Consider the following 14085-nt stretch of genomic DNA (forward strand, 5'->3'; position numbering starts at 1 on the left):
GTCAATGAACCTTTCAGGTTCTTCCAGGACCATTTCTAATTTTATATCGGATCGGTAGAATATCGGTTATCGTTATCGGTAAATTTTATATCGGTACTTTATCAGTATCGGCCAAAATTTCATATCGGCCCATCCCTAATATATATATCTATATATTATTTTCTCAAACCGAAAACATTATCAATTTAACAGGTCGTGATCACTTCCAAAATATTAACTTTTAACATTTTGCAAATACTAGTGACTCATAGAAACAAAAGGCACGAGCGTAGCAAGAAATAGCAAATTACCAAATTCTAGGTAAAAATGGATAATTTAGGAGGACAAGTGCCAATATATATAATAGCAGGAAAAAATCAGTAGGCATGCATACACATTTAAAGGCCAAAACATTGTAATGAAAAATCAAGAATTACCTACCAGAAAACAAAATACGCAAATATGAAACTACCATACACATAGAAATTATATATGAAATAGTAGATATCATCTATATATATACACTATGTGGGAGAAAGTCATTGGACACCACATGTCAGCGGATATTGTCTTGCCATCAATAGGTGGTCGGTCCGCCTTTGGTAGAGATAACAGCAGCCACTCGTCGTGTTAAGCTTGGCACAAGGTTATGTAGTACACTGAGTGGGATATTCTGCCATTCCTCCTGCAGTACAGTCACCAACCCTGGAAGTGGAGAAGGGCGAGGCGATCGCGACATCAATCGGCGCTCCAGTTCGTCCCATGATCTTCGATAGGGTTGAGGTCAGGACTCTGAGCAGGCCAATCCAGTCAGGTGACATTATTTTCTGCATACCACTCTATGGTGGCCCTCGAAACAAGACAAGTCGCATTATCGTCCTGGAACACACAGTATTCGTTTTCATAGAAACGTCACAACGTGGGGAGCATGGAGTTGTCGAGAATATCTCGGTAGGACGCAGACGTCATATGGCCATACACCGGCACCAGTGGGCCCACGCCATGCCAGCTGAAACAACCCCAGAACATGATGCCGCCACCACCATATTTCACTATGGGCACTACACACTCGGGTAACAGATGTACTCCGGGTAATCGCCATACCCACACTCCCATTTGATCGAAACAGTGTGAAGTGTGATTCATTGCTCCATAGGATCTTCCGCCATTGCTCCACCGTCCAGTTTCTCCGCTCTTTACACCAGCGTAGTCTCTGCCGTTTATTGTTTTCCGTTATCAGGGGGTTGTGGACAGTGGCTCGACCATGATAACCGAGCGGATGGGCCTCCTTGCGAAGTGTCTTGGTCGAAACAGTCAAATTGGTCGCACTTTGAAACTCTTCTGCAATCGAATGCGTCAGACGGGTCCCGTTTTTCCGAATCTCCCTTTTCAGTACTCTCCTGTCCCAGTCATCCAATTTCGTAGGTCTTCCACTTCGTGGTTCAGTGCTGCAGTGTCCCTTTTCTTTCCACTTCTTGATGACAAAGGCTACAGTTGATTTAGGGACCTGTCGGGCATCAGCTATGCTACGTATACTCATGCCTCATATGGAGCAGCCTACTATAATCCCTCTTTCAAACTTGCTGAGCTCTTTCCTGTCCGTCATTTTATCAGCGAATGATCTGAGAAGCCTCCTCCTGCCGTACATATAACCGTCTGTACTCTCTTTTCCATGAGGAGTTCGTCTCAGAGTTGAAACCGAGGTGTCCAATGACTTTCTTCCACATAGTGTATATATATATGGCTGCACTCTCCCCCTTCCACTCCCACCACAATTCACTCCCAAATCCACATGCCCTCTACTGCCTGACCCTCCCTTGCCACTACCCCCCCCTCCAGCACCACTAATAGAACCGCACAAACACCAAAGCTGCACCCACAATTCTCGCACCTTGGTAAACAACCAGTCTACGGACAAACCCACCCCCACCAGACCCATGGTCACCAACGACCCTAACCTACCCCAACACAACCAAAGTGTACTAAATTTGTCCAACCACAATCTCACCCCCAGTGAAATTGATATTTTATCCAAAGGCCTCACCTCCCCCACAACTCCCCACAACCAATTCCGTCTCCTCTTCGATATCCACACCTTTGCCAGACACCTCAGATGGCAACACTTCTGGGCAAAAAAACCCTTCCCCCCCCAGACCACAACCAATGAAACCCACTCAAGCCTCCTCCAATTTTGCCCACCATCCTCCCAAGACCCACCCCCCTGCCCACCAACCACCCCCTGGAAAGATCACTGCCATAATCTCCACTATCACTGACAGCTCATTTCTTGACAACCTCCACAACACAAACCCAACTTGAATCCCTCTCAAGATAAAGCCCTTCAAGATCTCCGCCAGAACCACCACATCAAAATCCTCCCAGCTGACAAGGGATCCACCACGGTGGTCTTGAACTCTCAAGATTACCTGGCGGAAGCCACTCGCCAGCTGGCCGACTCCTCCACCTACAAAACCACCACGGTCGACCTTTCAGCCACACACCTCAACAGAATCCAGGACTTTATCCACACCCGAGGTCCCCCGGAGGGCCTGACAGCCTCCACCATATCCATGCTCATCCCAGACAACCCCCGCATCCCCACTTTTTACCTGCTGCCCAAGATCCATAAACCTAGCAACCCTGGCAGACCCATCGTGTCCAGTTACAATTCACCTTCTGAAAGAATCTCAGCCTTTGTCGACTCCCACCTCCAGCCTCTTGTTAAAGCTCTGCCCTCCTACCTCCGGGACACCAGCCACTTCCTTCAGAAAATTAACACTCTCCCACCATTACCTGCCAACACTATCCTTGCCACCATCGATGTTACTTCTCTCTATACCAACATACCTCACTCCCATGGCCTCTGCTCCATAGAATCCTTCCTCAACAACAGACCAAAACCCCACAACCCCAGCACTAATTTCCTGACCCATCTAGCTCACCTTGTCCTCACGTGCAACAAATTCACCTTCGAGGACAAGCACTATCTCCAAATCCGGGGCACAGCCATGGGTACCAGAAAGGCCCCATCCTATGCCAACCTGTTCATGGGCAAAGTTGAAAAAGAGTTCCTGGAGACCCAATCTCTCAAACCTCTCCTCTGGCTACGTTTCATCGATGACATCTTCATGCTTTGGACGCATGGAGAACCTTCCCTGACCACCTTCCTAGACAAACTTAACCACTTCAGCTCCATCAATTTCACCTGGACTCACTCCACCAACCATCCTGCACAGTGATCCTGACACCAGAAATATCTTCCCCGACAAGCCCAGAGTTGTCTTCAAACACCCTCCCAATCTCCAAAACATCCTGGTCCACCACAATCCACCTACTCACAATCAACTCGCACCTGCCCACAAATGCAACCACCCAAGATGCAAAACCTGCCCCATATTTGTCACTTCCCGCACCCTCCAGATCCACACTGCCACCGGCAAATTCACCCTCTACCCCAAAGCAACCTGCAACAGCTCTAACCTAATTTATATCCTCATGTGCAACATCTGTGGGAGCTTCTACCTGAACCTCCGCATCAACAACCACCGCTCCTCTACCCAAAACCTGGACTTTGCTGTTGCCATTCACACCAATCACCACAATATTCCTTTTAATGACTGCTTCCAGGTAGCGATCGTCCACTCCTTGCCCCAATCCACCAACACCTCAATATGTAGAAGATGGGAGAGGGCCTACATATCGACCATGAATGCAACCACACCCCCAAGCCTGAACAAGGCCACCCAGTAACGCCCCTCATCCCCTATCCTCACCCTCACCACCACCTTTTCCCAACCAACTCCCCCCACCACTCACAGTTTTCGACAAGCCTGGTGAACCATTTTTTTTTGTAGTACTGTCAACACTTTTTTTTTTCCCTTCGGGACCTGGCAACACTGCAGGTCATGCTTACTCTTCCCTCTAGTCACTTAGTTATACAACGTCTCTCTACTCCTGAAGATGTGACATACCATCACGAAAATTTGAATTTTTTCTTTGTCCGGTGAGTGTTTCCTCTCTCCTCTTTCATTTTTTATTTAGCCCTTGTGGCCCTCCTTCCTTTTCATCAGGAATAGGATCAGAAAAGGTGCCAGAAGGGCGGATAAATACAAATGATGAAGGAGACAGTAAACACTTACCACACGAAGACTGTGCCTCTTCTCCAAGTAACGCCGATCTTTTTCCTTCTAGCTTGAAAATGCGACTCAGATCGCGAAATATAGAATAATTTATCTTCGTGTGGTAAGTGTTTACTCTCCCCTTCATCATTTGTATATATATATATATATATATATATATATATATATATATATATATATATATATAGATATATTTAAAACGATGAAGAGAAGGATAAAAATGCATGTATAAAATTCGAACCTTGTTCCCCCATGAGCTTCGTCTTCTTCCATTGACTGGTACAACTCAAGTTCCACTTAATTCTATGAAAGAGACAGTCGTATGATTTCAAGATGACAGTCGATATTCAGCGTCAGTTGTCCGTAAAACTAATTCCACCTTGAATATCCTCTTTCGTGAGGCTACTTTTAGATTTTGTTAGTCCTACTTCTTGCTTCAATGTTTTCCCCCTCTTGACTGTTCTCCGGATAAATTATTTCCGTCCAAGGCTAAGGGGGCAATGCCCGCGGACTCCACTGTGGTTGCGCCACTCATTCAACCGTACTTTGCAATAAGCTATAGATTTTTGTCTGCCGAATGTCATATTTATATTCTTATTTTTCTTTCATTAAAAAATCATTTGTAGGAAATGCATACGACAAAATTTGCAAATACAAATGCATTCGAGAATATTACTCTTTATCGTGGTCACGATATCTGCGCATATTTTGAAAAGCATATCAAGGAACTCAGTGAAAGGAAAAGGTAAAAAAAAATCTATAAATCACAACGCAAAGTATTACGCGTATGCTTTAACATTACAGACAACTGGGATGCAGGTGCCCAGCTTTGCGGGTGCTGCCGGATCTAGGGTTGCCAGACATTCCTCTTTTATCTTTAACTTCGCTGCTTCTAATTGAAGTAATATCCAACATTAAACCACATCGTTTGTGAACTCAATAGTTAGTTTACACATTTAAAATGAAATCCGTTTTGTTACACCTTCCATCAAGCATTGTTGAAGCAACACGGGTGTCGGTTTTCTTGCTTCTCTTCCGACCGTGGCAAAACTAAGCATCAGACGCAGCGGCAACCATGCCAGCGTAAGCTCCGCCTGCCTGGGGACAGAAATTCTCCCGAGTTAGCACCCACTGGCAGCACCTCTCTGAAAATTCTGGATAAGATCTTGTAAATAGTTGTGTGTAGCTTGTTAGAGAAATCACTGCAACTGGTTATTGTGGGGTGTAAGGGGTGGTCCTTTTTAGAGACCCAAATGTCAACCTCACTTCCAGGTAGTACATCCTGGACTGCATTTTGCAGGCTAGCGAGGCTTTGATGTCTGGACCCACGGCCATGGGACTTGTATCCTAGCCATATGCGTTTTTGTGATTGTCCCTTCATCTGTTTCATCTTATCACCAATTCTTCATATTCACAATTATCCGAAAGTGGCAGAAGCATATGGTAAATTAAATAAAATCAATTAATCCAGGTGGGTATTGTATAAATCATTTTAAGTGCTGTCTGCTACATGTGAGTAATTTAACATGAAGATTTATTATTTCCACGTTTTACAACATAAGCCCTGAAATGAGTTCTATAAACTTTTGGAAAGGACTCCTTCATTAGTTTGTAGTTATTATCAGCAATAACAAGATGGCTAGTTCTGTATATCCAGTACATTTGTCAATCATTTCACTAATAGAAACATCACTTAAACCAATAGAAAATTCTAACTGATAACAACAAAATATTGATATAACCTTACCGATACTGAATATAAAATAGCAAATGTTCCATGAAGACTTCAAATAGTTCATTAATCTTCTTAATGAAAGTATGCAATCAGGCAACTGGTCAAAACTCAGTGAGTTTTTGCATGCCATATTTTTTTTTAATTCAAGATGTTATCAAATGTAATGTGCACGTTAAATATTGCTTCAGCTTTTGAGAGAATAAATTTACTTCCAATTTAAAGTTGCTAGGTGTACATACCGCTAATGTCATTAGAATAATACTGTATATTACATACTAGCATAAGAAAATTCTTTAAGGGCGATTTTTATCAATACCAGTATTTTGGTAATATATGCACCTACATTTTTTTAAAAAAAGGTTCACTTTAGATTTGAAGAAATACTGTATTATTCTTCTTTGCAACCTTTTACTTTCATGCTGTGTGGTTGCGTTAATGTGTTGTGATTTTAATGCAGGTAAGACTATGTCCATAAAATCTATAGTAGCTACAACTAGGAGCTGAGACTACATGGTGAGTCCAAAGCCAGGAACCATAGGATTGATGATTGTGTGTGTGTGTGTTTCAGGTGCTGACCAAAGACAAGCATGTTGAAGTATACTGCTGGCTGGCAGTTGCAGTGCAAGAGATGTTGCTACAGAATTCAACCGTCTACACCCCTAGACTTCATGACTACACTATGCATGATTGGAGTGTAGACGGTTGAATTCTGTAGCAACATATCTTGCACTGCGACCGCCAGCCAGCAGTACTACTTCCACACACTCGTCTTTGGTCAGCACCAGAAACACATTAGTCCTATGGTTCCTGACTTTTGACTAATCCTGTATAACAATGTATTGATATTGGCCAATGTCAACTTAAGAATATTTTAAAGCAAAACTGTACAATGATATGGAATATTTCCAATTACAAACTATGTAAACTACACTTTAAATTGTTTCAATTTCCAAATATCAGCATTGGCAATGAGAATCTGTTAAAGAGTTATGGCATTGGTATTGTGTCAAAGTGATCTTAGAACAGCCTTAGTCATGACCTGTTATTTTCATTTTCATTTCCCCGACTAATTACTTTTCTGTTGTTTAAGGACTTTTATGGGAAGGGTGCAAATAGCCTCAGTACTGATGCATTCAAAGTTTTAACTTAACAATTAAATCATTAAATCTGTACATTGGATTTATGACATTTTAATATGATTTTATCCCTAATATAGATCTTGTTCCATACATTCAAACACATTATTCTTGTTTTCTAACAGGTAGCAAGTACTTAGTGGAATATACCATAGAAGAGTTGAAAAATGGTCGTGAAATCAGCCTTGCAGGAAGAAATCTAACGTACTTGTACCACAGTCATCATTTAAGCTTATTGAAGCACATTGATCTCAGTGACAACTGCTTGGGGCGTTCCCTGTCTTACCTTAGTCATCTACAGTGTTGTGAAGTGCTCTTGTTAAAAAACAATCAACTAAAAACAATTGCAAACTTCCCACAATTACCAAGTCTCAAAGTGCTTTCCTTGAGAGACAACCATCTTGCTGAAACTAATGAAGTTTCAGTTCTTAAAAAATGTGAAAAGTTGGAGTCTTTAGATATGAGAAACAATCCAGTAAGTGATGATGCAACTTTCACAACCTTAGTCCAGGAATGTTTAAGTTCTTTAATAATTTTAAATAAGCAGAAGTTATAGAAATGAGGTTGCCAGTTATGCCATGTGTCAAGGCACACAGATATTATATATTTTTTGAAATATGTTGATAAACATTGTTGCCTTAACATTGCAATTGCTTTTTTAAGTGGTCAAACAAAATGAATTTACTGTTTGCTTTAAAAATAACACAAAAGTGCAGATATATATTTTAGGCAGAGATGAGAGTAGCTGAGGATACTTGCTCGAACAGGGTCAAGTCAGCAACAGAAGTAACCCTTTAAATAAGAACTTTCATTATGTATTTTATCAGGCGAGTTGTTGACCCCATGAGCACTCTTCCCCCCCCCCCCCCCCAATTCTCACAGCAGCTGTGGAAAATACACACATTTTCTTACATTATATTGAATTCCGAGTAAAGTATGCACATTCCATTGAATGTCTCCATTAATTGATTGATCTGATCCTAAGACCACACATGCTAGTTTTTAAAATATAATTTTCAATTACCAGTTATTTGTAAATATATTGACATGTAACAGAAGCCAAAGAAACAGTAACACGTGTGATGCCTTTAACAATTATTTTTGTGTGCCCTCCAAGCAGGTTAACCTTGTGATAATGATTAGTACCAAGTGAGAGTTGTTGACCATTTCTTGTTTTTATTTTGTTTCATGCTGTTGGGTGTGTTACAGGTTGCACAATAAACACAATTCATATTGAACTTTAGGTGATGATAAATTTTGAATATTAATTTCAAAAATATTTATTCATGTTGAGGGGAATAAACAACGCGGTTGATAATATAAGACGTAAGCGAGTTACTAAAGATATATCCGCGAAACTTACTTGTAAATGTTCTATTAATTTTGGTGGCCTCTGCCACCATCCAGGAACTCGAGTGGATGGTGGCAGAGCCCACCGAAATTAATAGAACATTTACAAGTAAGTTTCGCGGATATATCTTTAGTAACTCGCTTACGTCTTGTAAAATATTTATGTTCAATAGACAATCTCCTGAAATTTTGCATTGGAATGACAAGTTGTTGAAAACTGCTATTTTCAATTTCAAATCCAGTTTAACTGGTACAAGCAGTATGGGATTTTTTTCTAGTGGAAAATGTTTTTTTTTTTGGTGCATATTACAAGTGCTATTCCTGGGCCCAAACAGAATAACAAATACGGAGAAACTAGTACTCACTTTTATCTGCGAAGCTGTTTTTTCTTTTCTTTCGATCAATTTCAGTGGCCACTGCCACCATCCTCGTTGGAACTTGCTGCACTGTTGCTTGGTGTGCATCTTTTGTTCGTAGTTCTCTGTCTGCCGTTAGGTGCGCTGTGCGTCTTGGTGTGTCGTCTGCTATTTCTGGGCGATAACTGCTGTAGTAGGGAAATCCAAGTGTGGTGCGCTTGCCCGCTATCGATGTTTAGTTCGTGCGGGAAGTGCATTATGGCGTGTGGGCAGTGTGTTTGACTCGAACCTTTTGAATTTTATGGCTATTGTATTTGATATGTTTAGCAAGACCAGTAGTGGGTTGGGCTTTTTTCGCATCTGCTAGGTGCTGTTGGATTCTTTCATTGACAGATCTGATGGACCTGCCGATGTAATGAGCCTTGCATTCACACTCTGCATCGTATACACCTGGGTTGTCAAGGGGGGAGAGGAAGTACCGTTTGTGCGCTATTACATCGGCAGGTCCATCCATCAGATCTGTCATTGAAAGAATCCAACAGCACCTAGCAGATGCGAAAAAAGCCCAACCCACTACTGGTCTTGCTAAACATATCAAATACAATAGCCATAAAATTCAAAAGGTTCGAGTCAAACACACTGCCCACACGCTCATAGACACCAAAATCAAGGAAACGCACGCCATAATGCACTTCCCGCACGAACTAAACATCGATAGCGGGCAAGTACACCACATTTGGATTCCCCTACTACAGCAGTTATCGCCCGGAAATAGCAGACGACACACCAAGCAACAGTGCAGCAAGTTCCAACGAGGATGGTGGCAGTGGCCACTGAAATTAATCGAAAGAAAAGAAAAAACAGCTTCGCAGATAAAAGTGAGTACTAGTTTATCCATATTTATATACTACCGCGTCTCTCTTTTCCCAATTAAGAAAAAGAATATGACAAGTTTCCAAATTCTGACATTTACGGAGAAAAGTAATGAAATATTCTTTGGAATCTTGCATTTTTCGAAACACTTATTTCTCTTCATCTCCATTCATTCTATACGCTTGCAGTATTTAAGTTGGATTTAATGGTGATTGTAAAATAAGCTTATATATTTTACATTTTGGTCATTGTGTGTGTGTATGTATGCAAAAATATATGTTATTGAGCTCGTTGTTAAAGCTTTGTTATGTTTTTATACATTAATAAAATAAATGACCAATCAGCCATTTTGGTTAAAGCATATTTCTTTACTATGCAATACTATTCATTGCATTCTCATTGTGTATCTAAAGATCATTACATATATATCAGGGCAACCAAAAAATTATGTCTGTGTCCTTGTCCTACTAATGTATGCAATTTTTTTTTCGGATTGTGGCCTTTAGAACTAGGAATGTTAGGCTGAAACAATGATCTGTCATTGAATTTCTGACAGAAGAGGGTTGCTCACCATATTTGGCTGTTGAGTGCTTAAGGGGATTCTGTAGTGGACACTAGCGATGTGGGAAGAAGTTTCAAGGAGGAGAAACTGAAATAGCAGATACGCCAACGAGTGATCATCTGTTAACGTCAGTCACAGTCGTTTAGTCCTTAATTTAAGCAAAACTAGGACTTCATAACCTCACAATTATATTACGGACACTGTACTAACTGGTTACATAGCTTAAGTGAGGAGGCAAACAAAATAATTTATTGCAAAATACAACTTTTTTAAAATTTTCTGTACAAAAAGGGCAGCACTTGAAGAGCTAAATTACAGTGTTATAAGCAAACAATGTTATATTTTCTTATGTAAAGGCACTTACAAAGAATGTTCTCTGAACTTGTGGGCTACATTTTAACACAATAGTAGCATGCCTTGACTTGCACTTATAAGTTCTGTTTTCAAGACAAAAGAACAAAGCTATTTGTCTTCAGGTGCAATAAAATTTTAAACCCAATTTCTTGGCTTATCTTTTCTTGATAAATGAAAGTATGCTTAAATCTAAGATCTAATAATAATAATTATTATTATTACTGACAAAATATGCAACTAATGTGCACACAAACTGAAATATACATTGGGAATTACTTTCCGACAGTTATTGCATACATATTTGAATTTTTGTGCATAAATTCAAACACTCCCACCCCCATAATCACTGGATCTAATAAATATTAAGACCAGAGGGGGGGTGTTGAACTGAATAGAGTGAATAGAATTAACATTTCACTGGAAAATCTATTTTATAACATATGAAATCAGCTAACCTGTGAAATTTTCACAAGCTGTTAAACGTAGATAACACAACTTAGTTTTGATACAGACTGATGAAGGCAGTTTATGAACGACTAGTCTTTGTTTGATTCAAAAACCAATGTTATATGCATCTTGCTATTAAATATTAGTTTCAATAACCATCCTGCCATGAAAATTGCCTCTTGAAATTTGTTATGTAATAAGAGTAGAGAAAGAGTTCTGCATGCAAAACTGCCAAGAATGCTGCTATGTACTTACCGCAACTAATAGAAATAGGTAAAATTGCTCATGTACAGTCACGGACACTTATGGGTTGTAACGACCCCACCAAATATCACCGACTGCATTACAACCCAGAAGAGTCCGTTACTGTACAGGACTCAAATGACTAATTGTTGATTTTCAATTGTTTACAAATGAACATCAATTAAATGTATTTTTTTTAAAACCCTTAGATGTCATGCTGTTCCACTGAAATACATTTTTACAGCAACTGTTTTGTGTCTCTGTAAGAATCTTCAGTTTTTTTTGCAATGAAATTGCTCTTTAGCAGAAAAGAAATATCTAATGGTGAAAAACCAAGCAAATATATATAAAGATAATAGCATGTGTATAATTACCCAGCATAGGTGTTTTATCTTCACTATGACAGTGACTCACAATGAAATTGATATTTTGGTTATTTGCCAAAAAGAGTGAAATAAATGTTTTCCTTTTTTTATCTTAATGAACTACAACCATCTTTTATGCAGACTGTACAACACAGAAGAATGGCAATTATCTTTATCCATGTTTCCTATTGTAACAAATTTTAAGGGATGTTTAACTGTTGGAAAAACATACTGAATACAATTATGAACAGAAAAAGATTCAAAATAATTATATCATCCTATTTTCTTCAGGAAAACGTAAGTCCAAAGTGTGTTCCGACACATATCTTTTGCAAAGCATCCAGGTCACCCAATGATTTTAAACATCATCTGCCTTGAACGTAGGTTATTAGCAGGAGTCTCAAGTTCGAAAACTGCCAAGGCTTGGATGTGTAGTGCTTCTTGTGGACTATTTTCCCTAAAAGTGCTTCAAAATCTTGAAAAGGACTTGAACCATAATTATAATTATCCAAGTAAATTTTGTCCTTGCAGTGACTAAAACTTTTCTTTATTCAATGTTTCGGCACACTTGACATATCCTTTTCAAGAATTAACACAATAAAATGTAATCCAGGCCAGTAATTGTTTTCCATGACTCACTTTATATCACAATGTTAGTAACTTCAAAAAAACATGTGAAGTGGGGCGAAATGTTGAGTATATAAAGTGTTAGCTACTACAGAAACATTGAGGTATATCTGAGAAATGTTAACCTTGGAATTTAGTTTGGTCCTATATTTGACTTTCGTAGTATATCCACTGTATACTGCATCTTTGCAATTATGTCAAGTGATATCTTGTGTAAGCAGAGTTCAAAATTTGAATGCATGAAACAGCAGCACACAACTCAAATCTTTAGATTAGCCATCATATTGCTGGTATGTATTATTTTTTTTCTAAATATAAATCTTGCAATAACAATAATATTTCTATCACAGAATTCTTTCTTACAAAATTGTCAACTCTCGATCACTTATGAGATGTACACAACATAGTCAGATCTTCCATTCATCCCTGTACCTGGTTACAGTTATAAATATATTAAATATCAGAGTTTAAAATCAAAAGCTACAGTAACAATTGGACAATAAAATTATGCATTACATACATGAGACTATTATCAAAAACTTCCAATTAGTATTTTATGATTGCAATAACAATATTACTGAAACCTCATGAATATAACACAAAGTCAGAAAGTGACATGACACACTGTTTACACAACTTTCGCCCAAAATGTTTTGACAAACTAGGTGCAAATTCTCAATACATTTCATGTATTACTTGTGTGAGTATAGACTTATTCTCCACCCAAATGGCAACTACAAAATCATTAATACAGTATCAATAAAGAAACCAGCCACACATTTATTAAAAATATAATTTTCTCCAATGATAAGCTTGTCTGAATTGTAAAACACTAAGTTTTGTGTATGGCAAAGATTTCCTTGGCAAAATACTAATATAAATGAATATGGAAAATAATGGAAATAATAATATAACAAAAAACTTGTACTACATTTTCATAAGACACGTTAAGTTTGTTCAGATGCAACCCTGTTGTATGCTAAGAATAAATGTCTAGTCTCAAACTTCTGAGAGATCAGTCTTGGTACATTTTATGAAAATTCAACAATAAAAAAACACATACACAGAGCATCATCATTCATCAAATCACAAATGCTTACAAAAATATCTATACTTATACATAAAAGTTTCTCACTTTCCTTATGCAAAGGGATTGTATGGATCAAATGGTTCATCCCCAGTGTGAGGATCAGGTTCATCTGACTCACTTTCATCTGTGTCTGCTACTCCTTCGGGTAAAATGTGAACTCCACTATATTTCTCTTGAATAGGAATGTTATTGTCCAAAACTTCATTCACTGGAAAGGTAACAGAATTTCATGTTAGTCAAGTCAAAGCCACGATATATTACCAATGCTGATGACCTTGGCAATAACAATACACTAGTCTTGATAGCCTAGTTGACAGCATATCTACAGAAAATGAATCTGCAGGGTCTCTCTTGATTTATTCAAAACAAATTTTGGGACTTTTTAAGTTTCCAAATACAGCAGAAATTTGATTTTCAAGGTGAAAAACAATAGCAATTGTTACAATAAAACTGAATTTATATTAACCTTTTTACACTAAAGTAGGGTTGTTAAAAGTGCAGGAATTGCAAATAAATTCAATTCTGATCTGGAAGAGAAAATCAACAAGCGTAAATGGGTTCTAGACCATAAAGAACCTTTTTATCTTTAAAGTACATAGTCCATCAGAATGATCTGCCCTTTTTGAAACGACAATAAAAAGAGCAACATACATCCTATTACAAATTTTATTTTACCGTCACACAGAACAATATTTGTCATTTAGTCATCAGTTTGTTTTGAAGACTATATTGTACAACTGTTTGCCTGCATGAGCTGTACATTTCTGAAGCCTCGCCCTGAAGTGCTGCATTACTCGAGCAGTCATTGCTGTGATCGCATTGCGAATGA

At 38.8% G+C, this 14085-nt stretch overlaps 2 protein-coding genes across 4 annotated transcripts in view; one reads left to right on the forward strand and one right to left on the reverse strand.

Annotated features, from left to right (window-relative positions):
* Positions 1-8376, forward strand: part of RabGGTa (Rab geranylgeranyltransferase subunit alpha) — a 54789-nt gene extending 46413 nt beyond the window's left edge. For all 3 annotated transcript variants that reach the window (XM_083138394.1, XM_083138393.1, XM_083138392.1), the window contains exon 9: positions 7115-8376. In XM_083138394.1, the coding sequence (XP_082994520.1) occupies positions 7115-7545 (431 nt within the window). In that variant the 3' untranslated portion in view covers positions 7546-8376. The remainder of the gene's footprint in view (positions 1-7114) is intronic.
* A 2051-nt stretch (positions 8377-10427) lies between these two features.
* LOC146000753 (putative ATP-dependent RNA helicase TDRD12) overlaps positions 10428-14085 on the reverse strand; it is a 235611-nt gene continuing 231953 nt past the window's right edge. Inside the window, exon 29 of the mRNA XM_083138395.1 lies at positions 10428-13464. Within this exon, the coding sequence (XP_082994521.1) occupies positions 13307-13464 (158 nt within the window). The 3' untranslated portion in view covers positions 10428-13306. The remainder of the gene's footprint in view (positions 13465-14085) is intronic.

This window comes from Lepisma saccharinum, chromosome 1 (assembly GCF_977018435.1).
Source record: "Lepisma saccharinum chromosome 1, izLepSacc3.1, whole genome shotgun sequence".
Classification (NCBI taxonomy): domain Eukaryota; kingdom Metazoa; phylum Arthropoda; class Insecta; order Zygentoma; family Lepismatidae; genus Lepisma; species Lepisma saccharinum.